General features: G+C 36.1%; 2 protein-coding genes across 3 annotated transcripts in view; both read left to right on the top strand.

Moving 5' to 3' along the window:
- The window catches only part of LOC122328653 (pleckstrin homology domain interacting protein), a 30,879-nt gene extending 11,197 nt beyond the window's left edge, over nucleotides 1–19,682 (top strand). Inside the window, exons 10-39 of one of the 2 annotated variants that reach the window (XM_043224464.1) lie at nucleotides 184–254; nucleotides 1,334–1,434; nucleotides 1,880–1,920; nucleotides 3,616–3,714; nucleotides 4,280–4,436; nucleotides 4,529–4,663; nucleotides 4,796–4,924; nucleotides 5,766–5,991; nucleotides 6,140–6,259; nucleotides 6,906–7,089; nucleotides 7,308–7,413; nucleotides 7,608–7,739; nucleotides 8,868–8,959; nucleotides 9,068–9,281; nucleotides 10,116–10,229; nucleotides 10,324–10,431; nucleotides 10,522–10,646; nucleotides 10,742–10,824; nucleotides 11,375–11,486; nucleotides 11,849–11,910; nucleotides 12,977–13,129; nucleotides 13,215–13,335; nucleotides 13,477–13,602; nucleotides 14,035–14,107; nucleotides 14,251–14,307; nucleotides 14,427–14,582; nucleotides 15,437–15,589; nucleotides 15,686–15,873; nucleotides 15,975–16,369; nucleotides 17,597–19,682. In XM_043224464.1, the coding sequence (XP_043080399.1) occupies nucleotides 184–254; nucleotides 1,334–1,434; nucleotides 1,880–1,920; nucleotides 3,616–3,714; nucleotides 4,280–4,436; nucleotides 4,529–4,663; nucleotides 4,796–4,924; nucleotides 5,766–5,991; nucleotides 6,140–6,259; nucleotides 6,906–7,089; nucleotides 7,308–7,413; nucleotides 7,608–7,739; nucleotides 8,868–8,959; nucleotides 9,068–9,281; nucleotides 10,116–10,229; nucleotides 10,324–10,431; nucleotides 10,522–10,646; nucleotides 10,742–10,824; nucleotides 11,375–11,486; nucleotides 11,849–11,910; nucleotides 12,977–13,129; nucleotides 13,215–13,335; nucleotides 13,477–13,602; nucleotides 14,035–14,107; nucleotides 14,251–14,307; nucleotides 14,427–14,582; nucleotides 15,437–15,589; nucleotides 15,686–15,873; nucleotides 15,975–16,369; nucleotides 17,597–18,270 (4,507 nt within the window). In that variant the 3' untranslated portion in view covers nucleotides 18,271–19,682. Of the gene's footprint in view, nucleotides 1–183; nucleotides 255–1,333; nucleotides 1,435–1,879; nucleotides 1,921–3,615; nucleotides 3,715–4,279; nucleotides 4,437–4,528; nucleotides 4,664–4,795; nucleotides 4,925–5,765; nucleotides 5,992–6,139; nucleotides 6,260–6,905; nucleotides 7,090–7,307; nucleotides 7,414–7,607; nucleotides 7,740–8,867; nucleotides 8,960–9,067; nucleotides 9,282–10,115; nucleotides 10,230–10,323; nucleotides 10,432–10,521; nucleotides 10,647–10,741; nucleotides 10,825–11,374; nucleotides 11,487–11,848; nucleotides 11,911–12,973; nucleotides 13,130–13,214; nucleotides 13,336–13,476; nucleotides 13,603–14,034; nucleotides 14,108–14,250; nucleotides 14,308–14,426; nucleotides 14,583–15,436; nucleotides 15,590–15,685; nucleotides 15,874–15,974; nucleotides 16,370–17,596 lie in introns of both variants that reach the window. The other variant, XM_043224463.1, reaches the window with a different exon arrangement.
- Nucleotides 19,683–22,422: 2,740 nt separating this feature from the next.
- Nucleotides 22,423–25,522, top strand: si:dkey-261l7.2. The gene is made up of 7 exons (XM_043224540.1): nucleotides 22,423–22,590; nucleotides 22,750–22,880; nucleotides 23,603–23,692; nucleotides 23,769–23,860; nucleotides 23,977–24,140; nucleotides 24,368–24,484; nucleotides 24,883–25,522. Exons 2-7 carry the CDS (start codon nucleotides 22,756–22,758, stop codon nucleotides 24,976–24,978), a joined length of 684 nt encoding a protein of 227 aa, XP_043080475.1. The 5' UTR covers nucleotides 22,423–22,590; nucleotides 22,750–22,755; the 3' UTR covers nucleotides 24,979–25,522.
- The last annotated feature ends 323 nt before the right edge of the window (nucleotides 25,523–25,845 follow it).

Here is a 25,845-nt window from a genome sequence, read left to right as displayed (position 1 = left end):
TCCTTCATTTTTACAATCTTTTCTGTGAACCAATGTAATATATATGCATCAGTGTTTTAATCTTTCATTTATTATTTTTTCTGAATCCATTGTAATGCGGAAACGACACCTTTCACCTTTAAATACGGTCACTAAGAAAATATATTCTGTCACTCTTTCTGTGTGCTTTATATGTGTTTATAGGCAGCGACCCAGCAAATTCATCGAGCGACCCAGACCAGGCGTGCAGATGATCTGTTCCTCTTTTAGTGCAGGTAGGCCAGAAGTGTCGAAGCTCTTTTCTCACCTCTACCTGCTCCCGTTTTATCAGTTATACTTTATCATTCACAGCCTGTCGCAGGAACCCATGTGACAAATGCTTTTATTACAACACTTAGCTTATAGTAAAACCTGACGTATTCAGAAATGGGACAGAAAACATTTTTGAGTTTATCATTGGTATCTGCATAACTGCTTTATCATATGTCATATGATACGGTTGAGATTTTATATATCATATGTGATAGCAAATGAAACAAATCTTGTGAGAGAATCTATATTTATTAGGGCTGTCAACATAATGCACGGTCCTGTGTAAATGGCCCCTAAATCTTTCTTGGACAGATTGACAAATTTGATTAAATGGATTGCTATGTACTGTAAGCCGGCGATAGAATTAAAGTCAGTAGTATGGAAATAAAAGAAACCATACTGAATCTAATTCAACTTTTGTTTGCCATTATTCGCTTAATTTTGGGGCTTAATTAATGACAGCCGTGATATTTAAGACTTATGCCCATGATTACGTGAATTCATGTGCTCCCATAGAAACGTGACATTAAGTGATTCTTATGTTTTCATTGTTCTGAAAGCTGATAGCAGATTATAGAGTGACAGCGGATCGTTTTGGCTTAAACATTTTTCTGCAAGTGAGTCTATAAATATCCTGTTGTCAGACAGATATCACAGACTTTTTAAAAAGAGAGTGTTTAGCACTGCAGGAGCTCTTCAAATACACATTACTGAAGAAAGGAAACACTCAGCTGGCTTTTACCCAGATAGACCCGCGCACAAGATACACACTTACACAAGGAAAGAAACAGATTATGCTTCTTTCCTCTTCACGTCTTTGGTAATACATGTTCTGAGTTCATTTAAGCAATTTGAGTTTCTTGTTTATGAACGTAATATTGTGACTATTGCTTATACTTGTGAGAATGTGCCCGCATGAAAACAAACAAAACGTTTGTTAATGCTGGCTTTTTTTCTAGATGTAGGCTCATTAATGCTGCTTTATTGGTTATAATGATGATGTAGTTTTTGTAGTGTTAAATGATCTTTGATAATATTTCAGGTGGGATGTTCCTCGCAACAGGCAGCACTGATCACATCATTAGGGTTTATTACTTTGGAGATGGGCAACCAGAGAAGATATCTGAGCTGGAGTCTCACACTGTATGTCATGCGTTTCGTTTGTTGTTTGCATTTTGTGTGTGACTTTTTTTTAAGTATTTAAATGTAAATGTAAATCAGTGATTTCAGTATCAGTGTTAGTTTTGGTATCTTGTGATACTTGCCTTTATTCACAGTACTTCTTTTTGTTGTTTCTACATTATTTAGTGATTCATTGTGAATTATATATATGATTGCAAATTTTTAAATGCTATGTTTAAGTACAGGAAATGTGTGGTTGATTAATTTATAACGTATAAATTGATTGATATATATATTACAGATCGACCTAAAAAAACTTCTCATTATTTTTACAATTGTATGTATATTGATGTGTTGTTTTAAAGCACCTCATTTCTATTCTCTTTACTGGATTCACTGTTGCAGGAATTCATTATTATTTTGAGGTTCCCCTCATGTTTTTTAATGACTTCATCTTTTTCCTCAGGACAAAGTCGACAGCATCCAGTTCTCCCATGGTGGCGATCGGTGAGCAACACTGGCTCCATTTATCTGTGTACATGTGCGATTGTGTGATAGAGAGTGTGTGAGTGTGTGTGTGTGTGTGTTTATATGTCAGGTTTGTTGGATTAATGGAACCTAGGGGTTCTTATAATTATTACAAGCTGATGTTGTCAGCAGGAAAAAACACCCTTGTTCCCAACACACACAAACATGCGTTTCGGATACACGCCGTACAGGAATTCAAGTGCATGAAATGTCTTTCTACTTAAACAACAGGCATGTGACACAACAGCTCTTTATTCAGTCTCCGCAAGCTCTTTTATGTTCCTCGCCCGCTCTACTTTAATGAGCAAATGTTTTTGCATTGGGGGAGGGGGGGATAGCGAGTGTGACAGAGGAGAAGCAGGGGAAAAGGAGGAGTAAGAGAGAGAAGGAGAGTAATAAGATGGAGAGGTCTGTAACAGGTCCCTAAGGAATTAAAAAGATGGATGTTCACATGAACAGATTCTTTGCACCGAAGGAGACAGCATCCAGTGTTACATATATAAGAAGGGAATAAACCTCACCGATCAATAGAACTGCAGAGTGTACTGTCAAAAAAAAAAAGAAAACCATGTCGCAAATGAGTAAAACACAAACAGTAACAGACAATCCGCAGTCTTATTTAACCGAGTAATACACTCCTGACTCATTTATAGATGCACGCTACCTCAGAGTAATTCACATCTACATTGTTGCACGCTTAATCAGCTCATTTAAAAATTGCATTAAGTCACAGCCTAATGCAGTTTACCATTTTTCACATGGTAAAATTGCACTACACTGTTTCAAAAATATGTTTCATAATCGCCTTAATCACTATTTGTGCCTTTATTCCAACACAAATATCTAAACATCCCTAGATACATTTTCTTAAGAAATATTAAGACAAATATTAAATACAAAAAAATATTACACAATTTTGTGAGCATAATGCAGTTTAAAAACAGGGCAAATTATCGTTATTGATTATTGTATTATTAATGTAATATTTAATAATTTTACTTCTCAATGTTTTTAAGATATTGTGACTGTAAACGATACATTAGTCGAGAAGTTTGTTTTTTTGTGCATGTTTTTTTGCTTTTGAATTCACATACAGTACTTCAATAAACATTGTTTTATGGAGCAGTATACATAACACTGAGTTCATGTAAATGCTAACACATGAATACTACGCCTTCTCAATAATGACGCTTTTACTTAAATGCAAAGCTGGTGTTTATGGAGGTCCTAAAGGCGCAGTAACAAAAACAGACCATATAATTTTAAGGGTCATAGTCATAACTAAATTAAAAGTGGTTCTTAGTGCAAAAATCATTGTTCTCTATCTGAAGAAAAATATTAAATAAAAATTGTGCTGTGTGAGCACGTACTTTGCCTTATGGAGTAATATACAGTGAACAATACAAGAGCCACATTCAGAACACTGTAAATAAAAACCTTCATCATCGAGTTAACTTAATTTAACTCAAGTAATTTAATAAGCAATTTCAAAATGGTTGAAGTGGAACTCCTTTATAATTGTTGTACCACATTTTTAATAAACATTTTAAAACAACAATGAAGTTTTCACTTTTAGTGGATTAATCAGTGTGCCTCATTAACTCCTTTTCTTGAAGCCTCAGAGTGTGTATTTGTATAGATTACATTTTTGAGCGTAAACACATGCGTGTGCAGGTTTGTGAGTGGCAGTAGAGACGGCACAGCGCGGATATGGCAGCTGCAGCAGCAGGACTGGCGAAGCATTCTCCTAGACATGGCCACTAAGCTACCTGGGTAAGACAAATTTTAATCACCGTTCAAAGGTATGGCTTGATTAATTGTGCATTATTGTTACATTTTGTTTGCTGAACAATTGATCGTTAGCAACATAATTACTTTGGAGCCCCAAGAGGGCAATCGATTTCGACCACACAGGAGCGACTGAAATGAAACCTGTAAAGCCACTAACAGTATCACAACAATGTATTCATATTCTATCTGGAATTCCAATTATCCTCTTAACTTGCAAAAAACAGTAAAAACCTGTTTTTCGTTAAATATTTGTTTTCAGTTGCTCTTTTTCGCATAAAGGTCCATTTAGTCCTTAGAAACAAAAACATATTCTGCGTTATCTACATGTTAACATGTTAACTTGGACAGTCCTAGTCAAACCATAAGACATGAAAAAGAAAAACAATTACAGTAAGCAACAATTACACTCATGAATGCATGTTTTATATGTCTTGATGTATACTGGTTTGTCTCTCATTGCTCTTGCTCTTTAAAAGTAGGCCAGCTATAAAGTTAGAAATGTCAGACTATTTTATATAAAGTTCTTTTCTTACTTCTGTCTTTTAAGCAAGTACAACCCTCCACCTTTAGAGGACAAAGTTACCAAACTAAAAGTGACTATGGTGGCTTGGGATTGCAATGACAACACAGTCATCACCGCTGCAAACAACTTGACATTGAAAGTGTGGAACTCGTACACAGGGAACCTTATTCACGTATTGATGGTAAGAGTTGATGGTAAGAAAGATCTATACACAATGACTAAAAGAAGGCAGTATCTGATGAGCAATGCTGTGGTTATGGCTTTCACCCACAGGGCCATGAGGATGAGGTTTTTGTGTTGGAGCCACATCCATTTGATTCCAGAGTGCTTTTCTCTGCTGGGCACGATGGAAACGCCATCGTCTGGGATCTGGCAAGAGGAGTCAAAATACGCTCTTACTTTAACATGGTAAACTAAATGGCTACACTATTTTTATTTAATCAGGTTGCATCACGTGGTTGACTAAAACAAATCTATGCAAATCTATTGATTTATTTGTATTTATTGTGCCTCTACGTATGTGTGTGTGTATATGTTTAGATCGAGGGTCAGGGCCATGGTGCGGTCTTTGACTGTAAGTGTTCTCCAGATGGGCAGCACTTTGCTTGCACGGACTCCCATGGTCACCTGCTCATCTTTGGCTTTGGTTCTAGCAGCAGATATGACAAGGTACTGAATGCTGATGTCAATATTAGTATACTATTTGCTGCATTTTGCTTTGAATAGCTTATCGTCACATGACCTTATCACATTGCACGCCTAATTCATTTTAAGTTTAGCTATTTTGTTATATGCTTTAGTCATTTTTAAGAGCTTTTTAATATTTGTATTTATTTTTAATTCAGTTTTTTTTTTTTTACATTTCATTTACATTTTACTACTTCAACGTAACCTTATGTATTAGAGTTAATTTATATAATATTTGTAATATTTTAACATTTAATTTTAATATTTCTATTTTATTTCAGCTTTATTTCATATTTTAAAATTGTAATATTAGTTAACAATTGCAATAGATAAAGTAAACAATATATGGAAAACTGATAAATGGACAGTGATGAGATATTCTTTATTTTGTTGTAATGCATAAAAGTGCTAAATTTGAAGTGCTTTAAGTACATTTTGGCATCACAACGTTACAATGCACAGCCTAAAATTAATGTTCATTGTGACATTTGCTAGATTTTATTTTATAGATTATATTTAATAGTGTTATTAAATTATCGTTTTACAATTTTTTTTTAGTGTTAGATGGCAGAAATGGTAATCTAAATATAAAAAATGGTGTAATGAGCTTGCACAAATAAACATTCAATACTGGAAGATGTGAGTATTTAAAAAAAAATGTTTAAATCAGTCAATAATTGAAAACTAATAACTAATAAGTAGTGCCTCTGTGGCAGAAGTAATAAAAGAATAATAAGATTCTGTGTTTTGAACGGCCCTATTTATCTTACTCGGTTAGTATATATGTATTTGTTGTGAACGTATCTATTAATCTGTTCTCTAGATAGCAGATCAGATGTTCTTCCACACTGATTATCGGCCGCTTATCCGTGATGCCCATAACTTTGTGCTGGACGAACAAACCCAGCAGGCACCTCACCTCATGCCCCCACCATTCTTGGTGGATGTGGACGGGAATCCTCACCCTCCACGCTACCAGAGACTCGTTCCTGGCAGAGAGAACTGCAGAGAGGAACAGCTCATACCCCAGATGGGGCTCACATCATCAGGTAAGAAAAGCAAAACAGAGTGTCTTCTTGGTCCCTTTGGTTTTTATAACTTATAGTAATTATTGGCCATTTGTTTATGCAAACATACACCTGCAAGCTTTCACTGAACATAAATGTCTCTGTGTTCGTTTCTTATTTCTTCACTCAGGGCTGAATCAGGTGGTTAGTCAGCAGGCTGCAGAAGGCTCTAGTCCTCTTGATAGTATGATCCAGAGGCTACAGCAAGAGCAGGACCAGAGATTGGGGTCTGACATCAGAGCCAGCAGAGGTAATGCATACATTTATTAAAGTATAGTGAAATAATACTAAAATGTTTGATACCAATCAGCAGTCAAATGTAATAATTCTTGATGCCAGATTATTTTGAACATTTATTAAGTGACTTATTTAAAATTTTCATTATGAGGTAATACTATAATTCATTATGTAATCATTTTAAATGTAATCATTATCACAAAACAATAGTTACAAATTATATTGGTATTATTTATATATGGTGCTTTTTGTGTATTTTTTTTCATTGTAAGCTTTATTTCAGTTTACATTTTTATTAGCTCTAGTCTTAGTTACAATAACACTGAATAGGGCCGATTTAAAATAGCAAAAAGCACATATCAATTATTCAAGTAAATGGGAAAAAAAATAGCAAAAGTGTTTAAATGGTGAATAAAAATCGTTGCTTTGTATTGCAAAAAACAAAAACAATAGAACAATGCAGTTAAAAAAACAATGACACATGCGTCCAGCAGTCTACAGTTAAAACAATTTGTTTAGATTTTTTTATTGTTTTCCAAAGCGACTTTACAAAGAATATATAAAGTTGTAATCAGATAATGTGTATAAACCAGTGGGGGGTGACTGTAATACTGTTAACAGTAGTGTTGATGCTGGTTGCATGTCTGTTTTGTGTCTAGGATCTGTCAGTTCTCCCACAGAGGTCTCTTCTCCCCCTAACGTGGGTCTGAGACGCAGTGGACAGATCGAAGGTGTTCGGCAGATGCACAGTAACGCTCCACGCAGTGAGATCGCCACCGAGAGAGACCTGGTGGCATGGAGTCGAAGGGTCCTCGTTCCTGAACTATCACCAGCTATAGCTTGGTAAAACATTTCAAATAAGGCTTTTATTTTATTTTAATTAAAAAAATGTTAACAAACAAACCCTATGAAGTAAAATGAACATCTGTATATCTGTTTTTATTTAATATTTTTATAGACACCTGCAACTCAAACAAGACCGTCTAATGTCCTCTTACTATTGTTTCTTACAGTGTAATGCAGTGTAAGTGTCTGTTTTTTGTGTCTGTTTGTAAATGCAGTAAGCAGGAGATTTGGCGTGCCGCTAAAGGAGAAGAGGAAATCAACATCTACAGGTCAGAAAGGAGGAGGCGCAGCGTACACAGCCAGTACCACAGAGAAAACCGGGTAATTTTATCATATATGATCGCCAATATTAAAATGCATACAAATCTGGATGAACTTGTCAGACTTACTGATTGATTGGGATGAAATGTACTGTTTGTGTGCAGCTTCATTAACCACTTAATTTTTACATCCAGCTAAACGTTGCTTTAGTTGCTGTTTAGCATGCAAATGAATGTGTGCGTTTCTCATATCAGCATGCTATAGAAAATTCTATGGAGGAGGGGCGCCGTCACCAGGGGAACCAACATAACTACCATACACGATTGGCCGTGGAGGAAACAAGCCGTCAGAGTGAACCCAACGAGGAAGAGCACAGTGCCTCTGAGGTACTGTCAAAAGATGTCCCTTTAGGGAAAAGTAAAGTCAGTGTAACTGCCCATTTAATGAACTTACACTACCATTTGAAAGTTTTGCATTGGGAAGATATGAAGTTCTGAAAAAAAAACCCAGCAGTGTGAAAATCTTTATTGTCAATTTTGATCTTTTTAAAGCATCCTTGCTAAATGAAAAAGCATCTTACCCTGTTGTAAAAACATGGGAGCGTGACAAGAAATTTGAGGCGTCCACCACACAAAGCAACAAACCGATGTAGCACAGCTAATCAAAAGCGTCTTTAAGCCAGCTCTCTGGAGGCTCACTACACTCAACATCAGCTGCGGCTAGTTGGCTAAAACTCAAGATTGCATTGTCATGTTAGAACGCGGTGTTAGAATGTGTATTATGAAAGTACATAGGATCAATTTCAAATTCATATCGAATTTTAAACATTTAAAACTGATAATGTTTAGTTTATTGTGATGATTGTATTTTTATTGCCTTTGTGTCTAAAGTGTTATTGTTCCATCTGTAGTGTTAAAATCTTTGTTAGAAGCGTGAGTGTTCCATTCACAGTGTTAATGTGGCATCCATAGCAGGTTTCTCAATCTATAGCACACGTTATAACAGATTCACAGTGTCAACTGCAGTGCAAATGCCTTCTAACACCAAATCATAATTTTTAAAAAGAAAAGCCCTACTTCTGACTTAAACAGAATGATAATGCTTTTAAGATGCTTTAATAAAACCATTCAAATGGAATTCAGAAAATTTATGGAAAACAGAATTAGTTAAAAATAATCTTAAATTTGAAAAAAATAAGAAAACATTTCATAGGGCCTATAATGTATTTTCCATTAAGCTTTAACAGAAATTGCTGTTAAATATTGTAAGTTGAATGATTTTAATTAATTCGAAATGCTTTTTGATGAATAAAATTAAATTTAACAATCAAAAATAAAATCCAGAAAAAGTAAACACAAGCTGAAGTATAGCCAGTCAAAAATGCTGAACTAAAAAATTGATTTTTTTTGGAGTAGTGACAACAGACTTGTTGTATACGTTTGAAAACTAAATTTACCCTTTAAAATCGATTTTTTTTGGTAATCTTTGGTCTCATTGTATCTGTTGTTTTTTAGGGAGAACCCGAAGCAAGACCTCCGAGCAGAGAATCATCAGATGAGGAAAGAGAGGAAAAAGAACCCTGGCCTGATGATAACAGCAGCTCCAGGTGAATGTTCATTACTCTCAAACTTCATATGATATACTGCCATATATCTTGTATGCACATACGACAGCCAGAACAAGACGTATATGCTGGATTTGTTTATAATTACAGCGATTACTCCAGCGATTACTCGGACTGGACAGCAGATGCTGGAATAAACCTAGAACCGCCCAAGAAGACCAGCGTGAAGAAAAAGAAGAAGAATGCCAGCAGCTCAGAAGAAGATGTAGAGAAGAAAAAAGACTCCAAAAAGGAGAGGAGGAAAGAAAAGCAGGACAAAGATGGAGCACTACCAAAGAAGAAAAAGCCAAAGGAGAAACGGAAGGTCAGTGGTCCTTAGTGTGTGGTTTCAACTGTGGACTCCTCCCTAAAAACATGCTCCTCAAGCTCACTGGCTTCTTGAATTTGTCCATTGACAATAGTCAATCATGAATTAATGCCATTTGCACCGTAGCTTCATTCAAGCTGAAAGTGATATTTTATACATTTTTGGAATGAAATGACATTCATTTTTCTTGCCGTAGCTCATTTCATAGCTAGCATTTGATGCATCCCAAATACACACAATTGAATATTTTCACACTTTCTTGATAGTTTTACAATTACTTTACAATTATCTTTACTGGAAATTACATTAAACACATTTTCTGTGGAAAAACCTTGAGCCCCCCCATCTCAAGTTCTTCTCTGATGCTGTTGTCTCCTTGGTAACCAAGTGCACAAACTTTTAAAAGTTTATTGATGGCACATATTTTGTTGTGGTGGAAATTATGCCATAGCAGAGTCTTTTTATTTGAGTAAAAATATCATCAATATCATCAAAAATATACTAATTTATGTGTAATTTAAGTTAAAATTTTAAATTTCTTGATGAGATCATCATGGATCTAAAACGTCTACATTTAAGACTGAAGTCTTTTTTTAATAATTTAATTAAAATAAAGAATAACCCCTATGACATAAGGTTAATTTAATTGACAGTCTCAGTTCACTTTCAGATTTGTGTGTGGTTTTTAAGTTACTCTGAACATGCTGTATGTGTGTAATATAAATACTGTCCTCTGAACATATAAACACACACACACACACACACACACACACACACACACACACAAAACATATATAAAATATATGTGTGCGTGTGTGTTTATATGTTTAGAGAATACCTGAACTGCAGAACCAGGGTTTGACATTAGAGGAATGGCTGCCCTCCGCCTGGATCACTGACACCATGCCACGGAGATGCCCTTTCACCCCACAAATGGGCGACGAGGTGCTAAAGCACATTAAAATGTGTAATATTATTATTTATGTGCTGTTTGGAAATATACTCATAACACTAAGCTGCTTGTTATGTTTGTAAACAGGTGTATTATTTCCGTCAAGGCCATGAAGCTTATGTGGAGATGGCCAAAAAAAACAAGATCTTCAGTATAAATCCTAAAAAACAGCCCTGGCAAAAGTTAGAGCTCAGGGTAAGTCTTCAGTGAAATGAACTTTAACCTCACAGCATTTTTATGCACGTGATAAAGCATAGGGAACGGTTTGTGATTGTGTGTCTAAAGGAGCAGGAGCTGTTGAAGATAGTGGGCATTAAGTATGAGGTGGGTTTGCCTACTCTGTGCTGTCTGAAGCTGGCCTTCCTGGATCCAGACACCGGCAAACTGACGGGCGGCTCTTTCTCTATGAAGTGAGTACCATCTGCATGAGTCACAGTGACTTATTCACCATGATCTTCTCTGAGTGGCTTTTAACCTGTGACTCACATTTCTGTTGCGGTCTTAGATACCACGACATGCCTGATGTCATTGACTTCCTGGTACTTCGGCAGCAGTTTGATAATGCAAGACAGAGGAACTGGATGATAGGTTTGTGTGTGAATTGAGTGCATTTCCGCACAGATATTTATTTTTCACAGGTTTAAATAGGTCAGTGACGCACAGTGATGTTCGAAATTATGAAAAGGAGAGATTTTTATAAAAATCTAGCTCAAAATCTAGCAAAGTACTACATTTTTGCAAGTATTGCACAGCTTGTATTTTATGTTCTAAAAAAATTAAATCTACCAAAAATGTTGACTAAAATTTCTAAATGTTCAAATTATTTTCTTAGATACTGAACAGATGTGATTGCACACACTCCTTTTTACCTGAAATAACGTTGCTATTTCAAAAAAATGTTTAAAAAGCTTGTCGTTCTGTTTATCTGTCACTATTTTTTATAAAAATTTTTATTGTAGTAGAAGAGATATTCTATGAGTAGAATGCCTATACAACTAACGTATATGTAATGGTCTGTTTGAATTGTATTATCAGCATTTTATTTACTTAATTTGTTGCTTTCTGACTGCTTGTTTCTGATCCAGAGTTGACGAGTGTGTGTAATTGTATCTGATTTGAGATGGATTTATTTTGTCAGGTGATCGTTTCCGGGCAGTGATAGATGATGCCTGGTGGTTTGGTACGATTGAGAGTCAGGAGCCTTATCAGGCTGAATATCCGGACTCTCTGTTCCAGTGCTACAACGTCTGGTCAGTTCTCTGTGTCCATCTACACATCTCTACACATGTTATAGAGCAATTCAATTACTGTTACATTGTGTTCTAACAAGGCGTGAAGCCATGAGACCACAAACAGCACAAACCGTTAGTTCTACATTAATCTCTATTGTATGTTGTTTTAACCACATAACAAATAGCCAGTTTACAATCCACAAGTCTTTCTGGCTTTAATTGCTTTGTAACTTTACTTTTTCTTCAATATCGAATTTAAAAGGTTTATTTGGAGGTTTAGAAATGAATCTATACTGACCTTAGTGTGGTGTTGCAATTTTTTTGTTGTTTTAATGGTAGGTGACATTATATTGACAGTTTTGTTTTATTGTGTGATGCAGCTGGGATAATGGAGATACAGAAAAGATGAGCCCATGGGACATGGAGGAAATTCCCAATGAAGGTATGATAATCACAATCACCACAGCTGTTAGCATTATAAAACAACTTTGATTTGTCTATTTAATTAATATAGAATTGTTCTATTTCTATGTACAAATGTCTGCATGTCTAAATATATAGAGATTCTATGTGCAACGTCATTATAAAAGCAAATCAAACAAAAGCAAGGATATGTTAAAATGTTCAAAAGTGACTTTTACAATTTTACTTTAACATTGTAACAAAAAAATCTTTTTCAATAAATGCTGTTGATACTTTGATAGAATTTAAAAAAATGTGTGTGTACATCTCAAACCTATTTTACTGGGTTTGATCAAATAAATGCAGGCTTGGTGAGCATGCAAGGTGTATTTCATCTTAATGATCCCAAACTGGGTTCATTACATTTTGTATTAAAGGATCTAGTGTGCAGAAATCTCTCAAAACAGAAGCTGCTGTAAGATCATGTTAGATAAATGCATTAACTGTGTTAAATTGAATGACGTTAAATGTTTAATTAATCTTATAACACATTCATTTTCACAGCACTAATAAAAGAAAGCACTTAAGCACATGTTGAGAAATATAACACTGCTTTGATTTCATATAGAGTACCACACGCCCATATTTAAAAATGTTTTCAGCTCTGATGAAACTTTGAGTGCAGTTCTTTAGGTTATTGGCTTTGTGAGCTTTTTTTCATCTTCATTAAAACATAATAGACTGTGTATAAAGTGATGATTTCCTTTTGGGAACTCTTGGCAAGTTCTCTTAAAATTTTACAGATTTCAGGTTTTACTGTCCTTATGGTGACATTTGGTCCCCCAAAACCTGCACACACACACACACACACACACACACACACACACACACACACACACACACACACACACACACACACACACACACACACACACACACACACACACACACACACACACGCGCGGTAGTCGTCACAGCAACCATCAGATTGAGAATATCAACTCTTCTAATGTCCAGCTGGTATTGTTTTAATCAGTAATCCAAACGGAGTTGTGATTGTCTCTCTTGTTTTCCTCCATCTCATTTTCTCCGTCTGTCTGCAGCAGCATTTCCTGACGAGTTAGGTCTGAGCGTGCCTCTAACTAGAGAAGAGCAGAAAGCCTTATTGTACAAGCCCCTAGATGGAGAGTGGGGCTCTCGCACACGTGATGAAGAGTGTGAGCGCATCATCAGGGGCATTGACCAGCTTTGCACTTTGGGTATGACCTTATCACATCCCTAAATTCTTACTACGGTTGAGTCTGAAATGGATGGAATATAACAGTGGTTCTTTCTTTCCTCCAGATGTGGCTGCACCATTTGAACTGCCAGTGGACTTGCAGGCATATCCAACATATTGCACCGTAGTTGCTTACGTCACAGATCTGAGCACCATCCGACAAAGACTACAGAACCGTTTCTATAGGTCAGCACAGAGTTAATGGACATGACAGTTAAATACAAATACAGATGTAAACTCCTGATGCATTCTAAAAATCAGTGTATTCCTTCTAATGTAGATTATATTAAATTGTATATGCATCTGTTATTTGCTTGATTTTGTCAGGCGAATGTCGTCGTTGATGTGGGAGGTACGCTACATCGAACACAACGCTCAAACCTTCAATGAACCAGGCGCGTTCATTGTCAAAACTGCCAAATTCGTATCTGACCTCATTCTACAATTTATCAAGTAAGTCAATCACAAATAAAACTGAACCAGTGGTGTTATATTTGAATGCATAGTATGATTTTAATTTATCGGTATCACCCTATATTCTATATTAAATTATGCATGATAATATTTTATATATTTACTTTTATTTGGCTTTTTGCCATAGTCTTATTATCACTAATATTACATTTATTTAATACTCTTAAATTCAATATTTTGCAAATCTCAATATTAATATCCATTATTGACATACATTGTTATAATATTTTTTTTATTGTTGGTATTTATTTATTTATTTAGATAAAATGCTATACATTTCAATATTGTCCATTACTATTAGTTAATGTCAAAAACATTACATTATTATTGGCTTATTAGACAAAATGTTTATTTCAGTGCATCTTTAGCATTTAGTTTAAAGCCATACATCTCTATGTCTGTGTTCTTTAGGGACCAAAGCTCAACAGATATTATTCCACTGTATAACAGTATGAAGAAAACTGCTTTCTCAGATTCAAGCGATGTAAGTGTCATTGAAACACACACTCTTAAACCACTCATGTGCGATTTAACATTATTTCAGTTCCTACAACAATGCACTTTTGCTGCCTCGCAAGCACTTGGGAATCATGAACTGACACCTTTGACACATTTTTCCCAACCTAGGATGAAGATGAGGATGAAGAACATGAGGCACCTTGTACATCTAGCCGCAATAAGAAGGTAACTTTAAGTCATATTACACGGTTTAATCAAGGCCAGAAAGATAAGACTTAATCATATATCTGGTTAATAGCTTGATTGTTTACATCTGGTTAATTGCAAGCGTGTATCTGTTTCAGAGGCAGCAGCAGCAGCCTATTCTGAGGAGTCTGCGCAGTAAACCATCATCAGACCCTCAGAGCTGGAAGGGCCGCTGCAGAGAGCTGCTGGAGCTCATCTTTCAGTGTGAAGATTCAGAGCCTTTCAGACAGCCTGTGGATCTGGAGGAGTATCCGGTAACACAAAGACACATGTAGAAAACACATACACACAGAACTGTAGCTTATACCGGTAGCTTCAAGAAGGGATTTTGAGGGATGCTGTAGTCTAAGCCTCAGACCACCTGCTGTTTGTTGACATATGAATATTTATTACTTTTGAACAAACAAAAACTCATGACAGAGTATATATTTTCTGCTAATTTTTCATTGGATTAGCATAACTGCAACAGTGTCTACTACACAGCATACACACACAAACACACACGCACACAGACTGCAGAAATCTTTTTTTAATTAATGTTTTGTCTTGTTTTCCAGTAAATATGCTTGAAACAAGATAAAGTGGTGACTAGATGATTGTCAAATAGTTTTTTAAAATACAAGCCAGAAAAACAAATATAAACGTAAATTCAAAGTCGGTAGGAAAAATAAACTTATGATATATTGTCCTACCTTTAGGTTTGGTTTAGTTTGTTGTTTTTTTTTACAGTAAAGATGCTTTAAATTAATTAAGGACATTCTTAGCCTTGATACTAATAAGACATTTTTCTTAAGGTCCAAGACAGCATATTAGAATCATTTCCAAAGGATCACGTCGTACTGAAGACAGTAGTTATGCCTGCTAAAATGTTAATTTTGTTATTATGGCAATCAATTAAATTGTGTAAAATAAAAAATGAAATCACTTTTTTTAAATAAATGCAGCTTTGGTAAGAGACCCCCACCTTTTCACAGGTAGTGTAAATCTTATCTAAAGGATGTGTGGGTATTTGTATTGGAAAACAAAACAAAAATACTGACTAAGGAAATATTTTTTTGCAGTGCACTGTCTATTTATATGCCCTGTTCATCAAAAATACCTCTCTCAGGACTACTTGGACATTGTGGACACTCCTATGGACTTTGGGACTGTTTTGAACCGGCTGTTAGAAGGAGAGTATGACACTCCTATGGATCTTTGTAAAGATGTTCGTCTCATCTTTAGCAACTCCAAAGCCTATACACCCAGCAAAAAGTCCAGGGTATGAGATTATGTCCATTATCGACATGCTGTAACGCTATAGCCAATCCGGTTCATAGTTCTAGTTTATTTAATACATGTGGTTTTTTGTATGCAGATCTACAGCATGAGTCTGCGATTGTCCGCTTTGTTTGAAGAGCATATCAGTTCCATCCTGACCGATTTTAAAGCTGCTCAAAGTCTGCACAGTGAGCGATTCACCCGTCAGCGGCTGCACACGGAGCGCTTGACCAGACAGTCTGTGAAGAGGAGGAGGAGCTCTTCACCTTCAAGCTCCGCCTCTAGGTACAAGCAGCATCTGATTGGTCGCTGCAGGATATTATGTTCTAGAATTGGTCGCTGTTTCTAATTGTTGCCTGCACATTTTCTTCTTTTCTGATTTGCAGTCCAGAAAGGAAGCGGCGGGTTTCGTCTCGTGCTCCTCCCCGATCGGACAATGCAGCTCCGCCCACTCCTGCTGGACCTTCCCGAGCTCCTTCTTTACGGCAAACACCTCCACAGGTCAACGGCAAGGCTGAGCCTCCTGTTGTCCCCGGTCGGACACGAAGCTCGGCCCGCTTTGGAACCCAACTCACAGACGCACCTTCAGCACAGTCAGCTCCTACACCTCCACCCAGCCACAGTAAGACAGCAGAGCCCTCCGCTAGAGTCCTGCGCACACAGAACTCTCACTCTATTGGAACCTCCAGGGAAACTGAGAGCTCTGCAGTTTCCCACACAAATGAAGGCGGGGCTAGAGAGTCTCGCAGGAAACTTCGGACACCTGTAAAACTCACACCAGGTGAGTAACATGATAAATGTTGTGAAAAGCTGACGTTATTTTTGAATATTTCCTTGAAATCATCAGTTGCTGTAGGCTCAAATAAATCAGTCACTTTTTTCTGCTCATTAAAACTTTTCCCTAAATTAATATAAAACTTTTTTTTACACTGGTTTTGTGGAAAATCTGTGTAATTTTGCTTATTTCAACAGTTCAAATTGTAGCATGTTAAAATTACTTCTGCAAAGTACATTTTTTTTCTGAATTGGTTTACTTTTTACTTTTATTTTCTGCATTGATTTGGGGGAAATCATTGAATGGTAAATTGTTAAACTGAACTCGGAGTACTTTTTTTCCTCCCTGAAATTTGCTTTTGAAGATTTAATCTTTTGTAATGTTTTGAACGTTTTGATTTCCAACGTGTTTATTATTATTATTATTATTATTATTATTATTATTATTATATATTTGTTCTGCACTAATGTTGAGCACAAGCTGTAAATATTTCTTAAATGTGGTAAAACATTTTAACTTGAACTGAGAATACTTCTGCAGATTTCAACATTCTGAAATAATTGTAACTTTTTTGTAATAATATATAATTTTTATAATTAATTATATATATTATATATATATATATATATATACATGTGTGTGTGTGTGTGTTAGTGCTGTCAAACGATTAATCACATCCAAAATAAAAGTTTTTGTTGACATTAGGTATGTATGCATATGTTTGTATATTAAATGCTAATTTGTTATAATATAAATACATGTAAATATTTTTAAAATATACATTGTATGTGTATCTATATATGCATATTAAATATACATGGAACACACATGTATTATGCAAATTTATTTTGCAAGCAATTAGTTATAATGAATCATTTGACAGAAATAATATATATATATATATTACATATTATATGTTATAATGTTTGTTTTTTTATGGAGCGATGTTGTAAAAATCTTTAGAATTTAGAATGTGATAAAATGCAATTGGAGTTTTACACACTTATTTACAGCTAAAAGCTTAATAACATTTGTCAGGTTTAAGTTTAGTAAAATTGATGTGACGTGTAGAATAACAGATATGTAAAGTCTATGTAATCCATTGACCTTTCCATGGGTTGTCATTGGTTAGCACACATAGCTATTTAGGGAGCACACGTGCTATTTACAAATCTGTTGAATGCATATATGTGAATGTTTCATATCTAACTTGTATTTTTTATTCTTTCTTAGGTCCAGTTGATCACAACTCTTCTCCTCAAAATAGTTTGCATTTGAATGGTCATAGTCAAGTGACTCTGGGAGTGGTACGAAGAGGCCGGGGCCGACCCAGATTAGACGCACAAATACGGACGCCAGTAGCGGTACTGCCGCCCCCACTGCCCCAGGCCTCTGGAAAAAAGAGAGGGAGGAAAAGCAAAAAAGAGTTGGAGTCTCTCCGAAGAAGCTCCTCCCATGAGGAGGAGCTTCTGTCTACTGGTGATGAGGGCGGGGCATCTTCTACAGCCCAGGACAGTAGTCTTTCAGATTCAGGGGTAGTGACTCCAGAGTGTCCCAAACCACGAGGTAGACCCCGAGTTATCCGGATGCCGGATACCCCGGCTCCTTCAAGCCCCAAAGCTCTCAGAAGGAGCAGTCGCCGTGGAAACGAAGAAACCACGCCCCCTACGCCAGGCCCTGCCCAAAGGGAAGAGCCTGACATTTATATGGGAGAGGATGGGAGCTCGAAAGGGCAGATGAGAACACGTAACCAAGGCCGAAGGACAGCTTTCTATAACGAAGAAGACTCTGAGGAAGAGCAAAGACAGCTTTTGTTTGAGGATGCCTCTATTACTTTCGGCACGTCAAGCAAAGGGAGAGTCCGTAAGCTCACAGAGAAGGCCAAAGCCAACCTTATCGGCTGGTAACAATGCCAACTTTGCATGTCCTATGCGACACAACCCCTTATCCTCACCCCATTGGGGAGGGGGAACCATTCCTGCTGCTATCAGACTGTCATGATTATCTGAATCTTTCATTCTGACTCTCTAAATCGATTCTCACATTTTGAATCTTTGACTCTTTTGGTGACTTCAAGAGTCACGGCCCTTTGAATCCCCCCACCTTATACATTTTCTTCCACAGAAAATCACAAATGCAGTTAAATACTGATTTTCATATGCACTATTTGAATGCCAGTGAAGAAAGGTACCTATACAGTCTTATGAATCCAAATACCTGATTTCATCTCTCAAGAAAGCACTTATTTGAGGACGTTTGAGTGTGTGTGAGTGTGGTATAACTTGAGCTTTTACTCTGTCTCATTTCTTTAAACTGTTAATTTTATGCATTGTTTTTACACTGTTGTTGCTAAGGGCAACAAATCAAACACTTGTTAAAAAAAATCTATTTTTAACAGATCATTGTGTAAGTGGGTGAAAAGCTGTAGTGGAGTGCAGAGAAGGACCTCATAAATCGCGTGTTGTCTTTTTAACGTCTTTCTCTGCGAGTCGAGATCAGTGGCAGTGGTAATTCACGCATGTTTTTATATAATTAGCAATACCTTGTGCCTTTTCATACATTCAATACATTTTGGCTCCTTTGTACTCCCCAGTTTGTGTGAGAGAGTGTGTTTGATGCTTCAGCGCATTGATTCATCCAGTACAAACGTGTTATTGATCTGTTGCTGGGATAAAGATTAGTAAGCAGCATATCTACCCATGACCACTGTGTGCGTGTGTGTGTGTGTGTGTGTGTGTGTGCACGTTGAGTTCATGCAGTTGTCGAGGTGTGTAATAGTAGTGACTTCATCACTCCATGCCTGTTTTGTCAGGCTCCCAAAATGCACTGTGATCCCTAACTAGAACCAAGACTTAAAAATAAAGTGGCCACAAGAAGTGTTTGGACATAAAAAAAAAAAAATGTCTGAATGTCATTGCATTAGAGGGTGAAATAGCAAAGCAGGTGGCCTCTGCAGATAAATGATGGTAGGGATTTTCACAGAACACACTTGACTTTCTGTTGCCGTTTTTGAGAATATGGCTGACAATTTAATGTTAATTTGGAAACTAATTATGCAATTAAGTAATGATGAATAATTATTAATGTATAATAATTGGTAATTAACGTTTTCTATGTCAATTATCTAAACATTATTGCAAATTAATGCAAATAATATTTGCATTTTAAACTGATTTGACTTTGATTTGCTCAATGAGGCTTTTTATTTGATTAGAAATACAGTGCATTATTTTTATTGTTGTTATTACAATTTAAAGTATTTTTTATGTGTTAATATATTTAATATATAATCAGTGATTTCTTTCTTTAAAAATATATTTTAAAATGTAATATATTAATTTAGAATATTAATAGCTTTATTAATAATAATAGCTTAATTTTCAGCAGCCATTACTCCAGTCTTCAGTGTCATTCTGATTGGTATTTTAAGAAACATTTCTCTTAACTATCAACGTTCAAAACAGTTATGCTGCTTAATGCTGATATAATTTTGATACGTGACGAACTTTTTCAGGACTGTTTGAGGAATAGAAATTCAAATAAACAGCATTTATTCCAAATGGTTCTTTTGTAACATTACACGTTTCTTTTCTGAAACTTTTTCAATTTAAATCGTCTTTGCTGAATTAAAGTGTTAATTTCTTTAAAAAAAATAAAGAAGTAAATAAATAAATAAATTATAATGACCTGAAATTCATTATCATAAAAAATCATGATTGAATAATTTTTTTTAAACCTAATATACCTATCTTTATTAGTTTAAAACCTCAACAAATGTGAAATATTTAGCTTTTTTTTTAGATATTTGCTTTGTTCTAAAGCGCCTCAGTCCAATATTCTGATGCTTAATGCAATGACATTCATATATTTATGGCATTTCTCATATGTTCAAGTGCTTTTGATGCCACACTTTGATGCTCCTTCAAACCACTATTGACAGAGTTATTAATATAGTTATTAATCGGCGATTCATTGCCTCACCATCTCTACACTCTCCCTGTAGTTTCATCTAGCCCAGAGAGCAGGCCTCTTTCTCTGTATTAGCTGAACTCATTGAATTACTGTGGAACTGCTCGTTTCATTAGCAGAGAGGACTTTGTTTTTGCCCGATCACATTGAAACACTGTGTTTGATATTTCCCGTTCTGATGCATCGACTCGGCTTCAGGGCAGCGAATCACACAAGAGGCAGTGTGCATGTCGTATTCTGTGTTTTGAATGTGCCTTGACTTTTTTGTGTGTGTGTGTGTGTGTGTGTGTGTGTCTGTGTGATGTAAAACTAAAGAATTAAGGTATCGTATCCCATTTTAAAGTCCGGACTCACATATGCAGCGTAGTCTCTTTTATAAGAGAGCCGGATCACATTCAAGTCTGGTTTGTCGCCATGTGATTTTGTAGGTTTTTGCGTACTTTCAGTAGTTGTGGTCTGGGTCATCCATTACGATAGAGCTAATCCAGCCCATAGCTTTAAAACTGGTTTGATGAACCAAAGCCTTTGAATGAGTGTGCGGTTGTTTGATGGGAACATATGTGACTGTTTTATATGCAGTTGACGCATGCCTGAGACTCTCGAGTGTATGTGATGTCCATTTCTGTGTGTACGAGCCCCATGTTTTATTGAGCTGGTGTTTCTAATCTGTTGCTACATGAAAACTGTATTATATCTGACTCACGACCCCTCTATTACCACCATACTGCACAGGAAGTGACATCTCACGGACTAATTGACAGGTTTTAGAGCGGAGATCAAAGATGGATGCATGTTAGTATATTCTCTGGTCTTTTAAATCTGAAGGTACAGTCATGTTTGTGGGGTCAGGGTCTTTTTTCCCCTCTCCGGTCTTATATCCTCAGACTGAGAGGTCTTTCTATGTTAGTTTGTATACTTTTATATAAAGGAAAAAGTGTAAATAAAGACGTTAAATAGAATGTGTGTGTAGGGTGTACTGCTGTCACATTAGTTCATACTGATATTTTAAGGAAATAAACATTTGTGTTTCCACATACTGTCTTGTTTTTTTGTTTGTTTGTTTTGTTTTACATGTTTTTTGGCTGTTTTTCTTTTCCAAGGGAAACCTAGATGTATCAGGGAAAATTCAAATTGTGATTTTATTTTATTTTTTCCAGGCCTTAAACATTGTAATCAAAATAAAATCTTTAAAATGACATACTTTTCAGTTGAGAATTTGCAATTATGAAAAATTGGACATTTCGCTCTTCTAATCGCAGTTATTGGTACCTTACATGTAAATTGATATTATATGTCATTTGCTAAAATTATTAAACATACACTAAATGTAATTATGAGGGTCAGGTTAACGTCTAAAAACCTTTGAATTGTTGACGATAAACCATTTCATGGAGAACAGCACCCTCTTTTGTACATTAGTTGGAAATGCATGTTCAATAAACCACTCGTTTTTATCGTTACGAAAATGTACAAGCATACATTTATATGTGTGTGTGTGTGTGTGGGGGTAGTTGACGTATCAATATGTTCTGTGGTGTGAGCAAAAATGCAAAAAAAAAAAAAAAAACAACAACAAACCTAACAATGAAGATAAACCTCTCATGCTAACTACTATTCCAACTACCCGTAACTATGTGCTATGTATATGTGTGTGCATGCATATATAGGAAATATAAACTATAATAACATTTAGCAACTACATAATATACCAGAGGTGTATATGAGTGCATGAGCACATAGCTCTTAGAATTAGTGATTTTGATTCAGGATATGTGGCTTATAAAACGGATATAAATTTTTTAAAAAACTGTAACAGAATAAAGCAAACATGCGCACGCTGCATCCGTTCCTGACGTGGCGGCGCGAGACGCGCGCACACCTCTTCTCGTGGGCCGCCGCTATTGGACGCGCGCTGTCTAATAATGTTCAGAGAGCAGTCCGGTATGGCGGAGTCGTTGGCCAGTTCGGGAGGAACAGTTCGTGTAGTCCTCGAGAGCAATTGTCTGCTCCAGCAGGCGGATGAGGAAGTTTGGGTCTTTGAACTGGGCAAACATGACAAACAAAAACAAAAAATAAGGGGGAAAAAGAAGCAGGTGTCAAACCGAAACCACCCGCATGTAAATATCATATTCAGTTTTCAAGTCAATGCTTTACAGAACGCATAACAAACCGAGAGTTTCGTTGAGCTCTTCCTGTTGCCAAGTTAAAAATAGTCTCTGACTATAGAGATTTCTGTTTCATTGAATATCTCGTTTAAGGTAAGATACATTTAACAGCGATTTTTTTAAGAATACGGAAGAATCAATATAGTGTATAGCTAGCTATTTTGCATATTTAGTTTATTTAAACTTTTTAAAATACAGCAGTAACTACAGTAATTTGCTGATGTGAATTTTTTTGTCATATTAAATACCCAGGCAGTGATGCCTCAAATCACGTCGGGTGTGATCGTGCAGCTGACGCTCCTGTTATCAGCTCTACCTGCGCAGTATCTCATCTCCAAATGGACAAGCGGCACTGAGACACAACGGCACATGGCCACTCAGAGGTAAACACACTCGTGACTTTTTTATCCTCTCTTACTCACGAAAGCTTAGAATGGGTCAAAGGGATCAGTGAGACTTTTAAATAAAGCATTTGGTTTACCGATGCGTTTAAATTAAAGCAATACGTTAATCAAAAGTGACAGGCATTTCATTTCTGTTTAGCTTCATGTTCATCAGAGGACGCGGTAAAAATGTATCAGCACACAAAACTGTTTTCGACGTTGATGGTAATAAAATGTAGAATGATGCATGTGACACTAAAGACTGGAGAAATGAATGATGATAATTTAGCTTTTGCATCCCAGTAATTAATTAGGTACGTTTTAAAATTGTTTCGTATTAATTTTAAAGTACTTTTACGCAGCACTTGTGAGCATTAAGACTGGTAAAAAATCTTTTGATAAACTTTTTGATAAAAATTTAGCCTAAAGTCAGCACTTTTGACTCGAGTTTGCGAGGTTTAGTGGGCATTTTACTGTAATTAAATGTTTTCAAATATGACTGCTACATAGCTAATAATGTGTATTTGTCTAGACAAGAAGTTTCTTTTCTTTTTTTTCAAAGATCATGGTAAACATGTCCATTTTGTTTACTGGTACTGTTTTTCTAAAGTACAACGTTACATGTTTCCAATAGTTTATTGTGTATTTTAAAACATTACAAAAATGATAACACGTGACACTGTATAATATCACTGCTTGAAGTGCCCCATTGCATCTTTCAGAATCCTTGACACATGGGACTCCGTAAGAAAATCCTACTTGAACACAGCTGCTTGGGTTGACTGGCTAAATACCTGGATTCCCAAACTACCGTAAGTCGATGCTAATTTATTTTTAAAAGAATTCTAATTCACTGCTGCTGAGGTGGGATGTCACGTCACATGACAGGTCCTTCGGAGAGGAAGAGGAGCACCAAACTCTGGAAGAAGTGCTCGCGATTGAGCTGATGATGCATGAAAACGAGCACGGATACTTTGCAGGTAATGCCTTTGAAATATCTCACAGCAGTCGTTTAGATCTGCTGTTAAAACCTGCTTTGTCTGAGATGTCAATGTGTGTTGTAACAGATCGTGATTATTAATTTACATGTTATCAGTGTCAAAGGAAGTGCGAAGCCCCAGGCCGGCATATGTGCTGCACCGTGTAGGTCAAGTAGTGATGGAGACACAGAATCATATGGTGGGGGTGATCATGGGATGGGATGCAGGACTCAGAGCCCCACCAGAGTGGCTCAAGAGAAAGAAATACTCAGACTCAGAGGTTTGTAAAATACACGAACGCTGTTTTCATTTGATATTAATCATTCTTAAAAACAAAGGTTTCAAAAGTGGATATTCAAAGCGATGAGAATAAGTTTTGGGCTCCCCGAAGAACCTTTCAGTGATCGGGTCGTACGAGAAGCCCTTTCTTAGCATTAAAATAATTTATAGACCGTTTAGTTTTAAGAGTGTATATGTTCTGACCTGAAACAGCGTGTTTGTGTGTAGCTGGAGAAAGCCAAGGACACTCCTCATTACAGAATTATGTTCAGTGGACCTGATCCTTCATCAATACTGATTGGATACATCCCCCAGTATAACGTCAAGCTCTTTCAAGGCTTTCAGGTGCAGAGAAATCGTATACTTTTACTTCCTTCTTTTGACATTTGCTTTCTCTTAAAGGGTTACTTTACCAAAATGAAAATTCTGTCATTAATTGCTTACCCATATCTCATTCCAAACCCATACAACCTTCATTCATCCCTCATTCAGGACACAAATTAAGATATTTTTGTTGAAATCGGTGATCCATTAATGTAACCTGCGTAATAAGTGTTGATTATGCTTAGGGGAAAGCGTACGTATGCGTTGTGATGCTCTCTAAAATGTCAGACAGTCTTATGGTTTCGGAACGACATGAGGGTGAGCAATTAATGACAGAAGTTTCATTTTGGGGTGAACTGACCCTTTAAGGCTGTTTAGATTGCATTTTAATCAGTGTTTGTGCCCGTTTTGTGCTACAGCCGGACATTCCTACCCTAGAGCGCTACTTTTCACACTTCGATGGAAAAAAGTTTGTTATGGAGGAATGGTTGCAAGAAATATACCCTCATGACTGAAGAAGTGAAAACTTGAGAGGTTTTAAAAACACTTTGAAATGCTTGGAAACACAGGCGTGATGTCTGCAAGCTTTTATCGACAGTATTGGTTCTTTTAAAGCAATGGAGCTTTAAAGGGAGTTTTCATTTTGAAGGATGTTTTATTAAACTTAGTTTTATGGAATATATGTAAATATATGTTAAGCAGCTTTCTCAGGGCAGAACTAAAAACACAAAATGCTAGTTTTGGAATTTAGAAGTTTTAGAACGTCTTTCACACTTTGCAAAGGATATGTAAAGTTGTGAAGAAAATGACTGATGTTAAAAAACAATAGACGAAATGAAATGTTTTATAATATGCAATTAGATGAAAATCCAGATTTCCAGAGTTCCAGAAAATGAATTAACTTAACCATCAGTTAATATGATATTGCTTATTTATTTACATTAGAAAAACAGAAGTATTTGTTGTTTCAAACACTATTGAAAATGTGGTAAACAGTGTTAAAGCCAGTAGTACAAACATACATAATTGTTTATTAAAGCTTAATTTATTTTAAATAGGCCTGCTCAAAATGACGTGTGTCTCTTTTTTGAACAATCAAGAATATTTCAACAATTATTATTATATTTATTTTATTATTATAATTATTATTTTCCTAAAATACGAATAAATATAATTTAAGATACAGTCCTATTAAATAATTATTATTTCATATATATATATATATATATACATATATATACGCGCGCGCGTCTGTGGCATGTCCTACCTGCCTGTCAAACTATTTGTATTCGCGGAACCAATAGCTAAAGTTCGGGGCGTGGCTACAGTAACAGGCTGAGCCCGCAGGTGTTCAAAAAATGTGGATTCCGTTACAGAAGCGC

Source organism: Puntigrus tetrazona, chromosome 23 (genome assembly GCF_018831695.1).
Source record: "Puntigrus tetrazona isolate hp1 chromosome 23, ASM1883169v1, whole genome shotgun sequence".
Classification (NCBI taxonomy): Eukaryota; Metazoa; Chordata; class Actinopteri; order Cypriniformes; family Cyprinidae; genus Puntigrus; species Puntigrus tetrazona.
This window is presented reverse-complemented; position numbering and strand designations above follow the sequence as displayed.

Coding starts and splice junctions, on each gene's coding strand:
- si:dkey-261l7.2 (XM_043224540.1), top strand. CDS start 22,756: ATGCCTCAAATCACGTCGGGTGTGATCGTGCAGCTGACGCTCCTGTTA. Junction 23,861..23,976: donor CGAGCACGGATACTTTGCAG/GTAATGCCTTTG, acceptor ACATGTTATCAG/TGTCAAAGGAAGTGCGAAGC. Junction 24,485..24,882: donor AGCTCTTTCAAGGCTTTCAG/GTGCAGAGAAAT, acceptor TTTGTGCTACAG/CCGGACATTCCTACCCTAGA.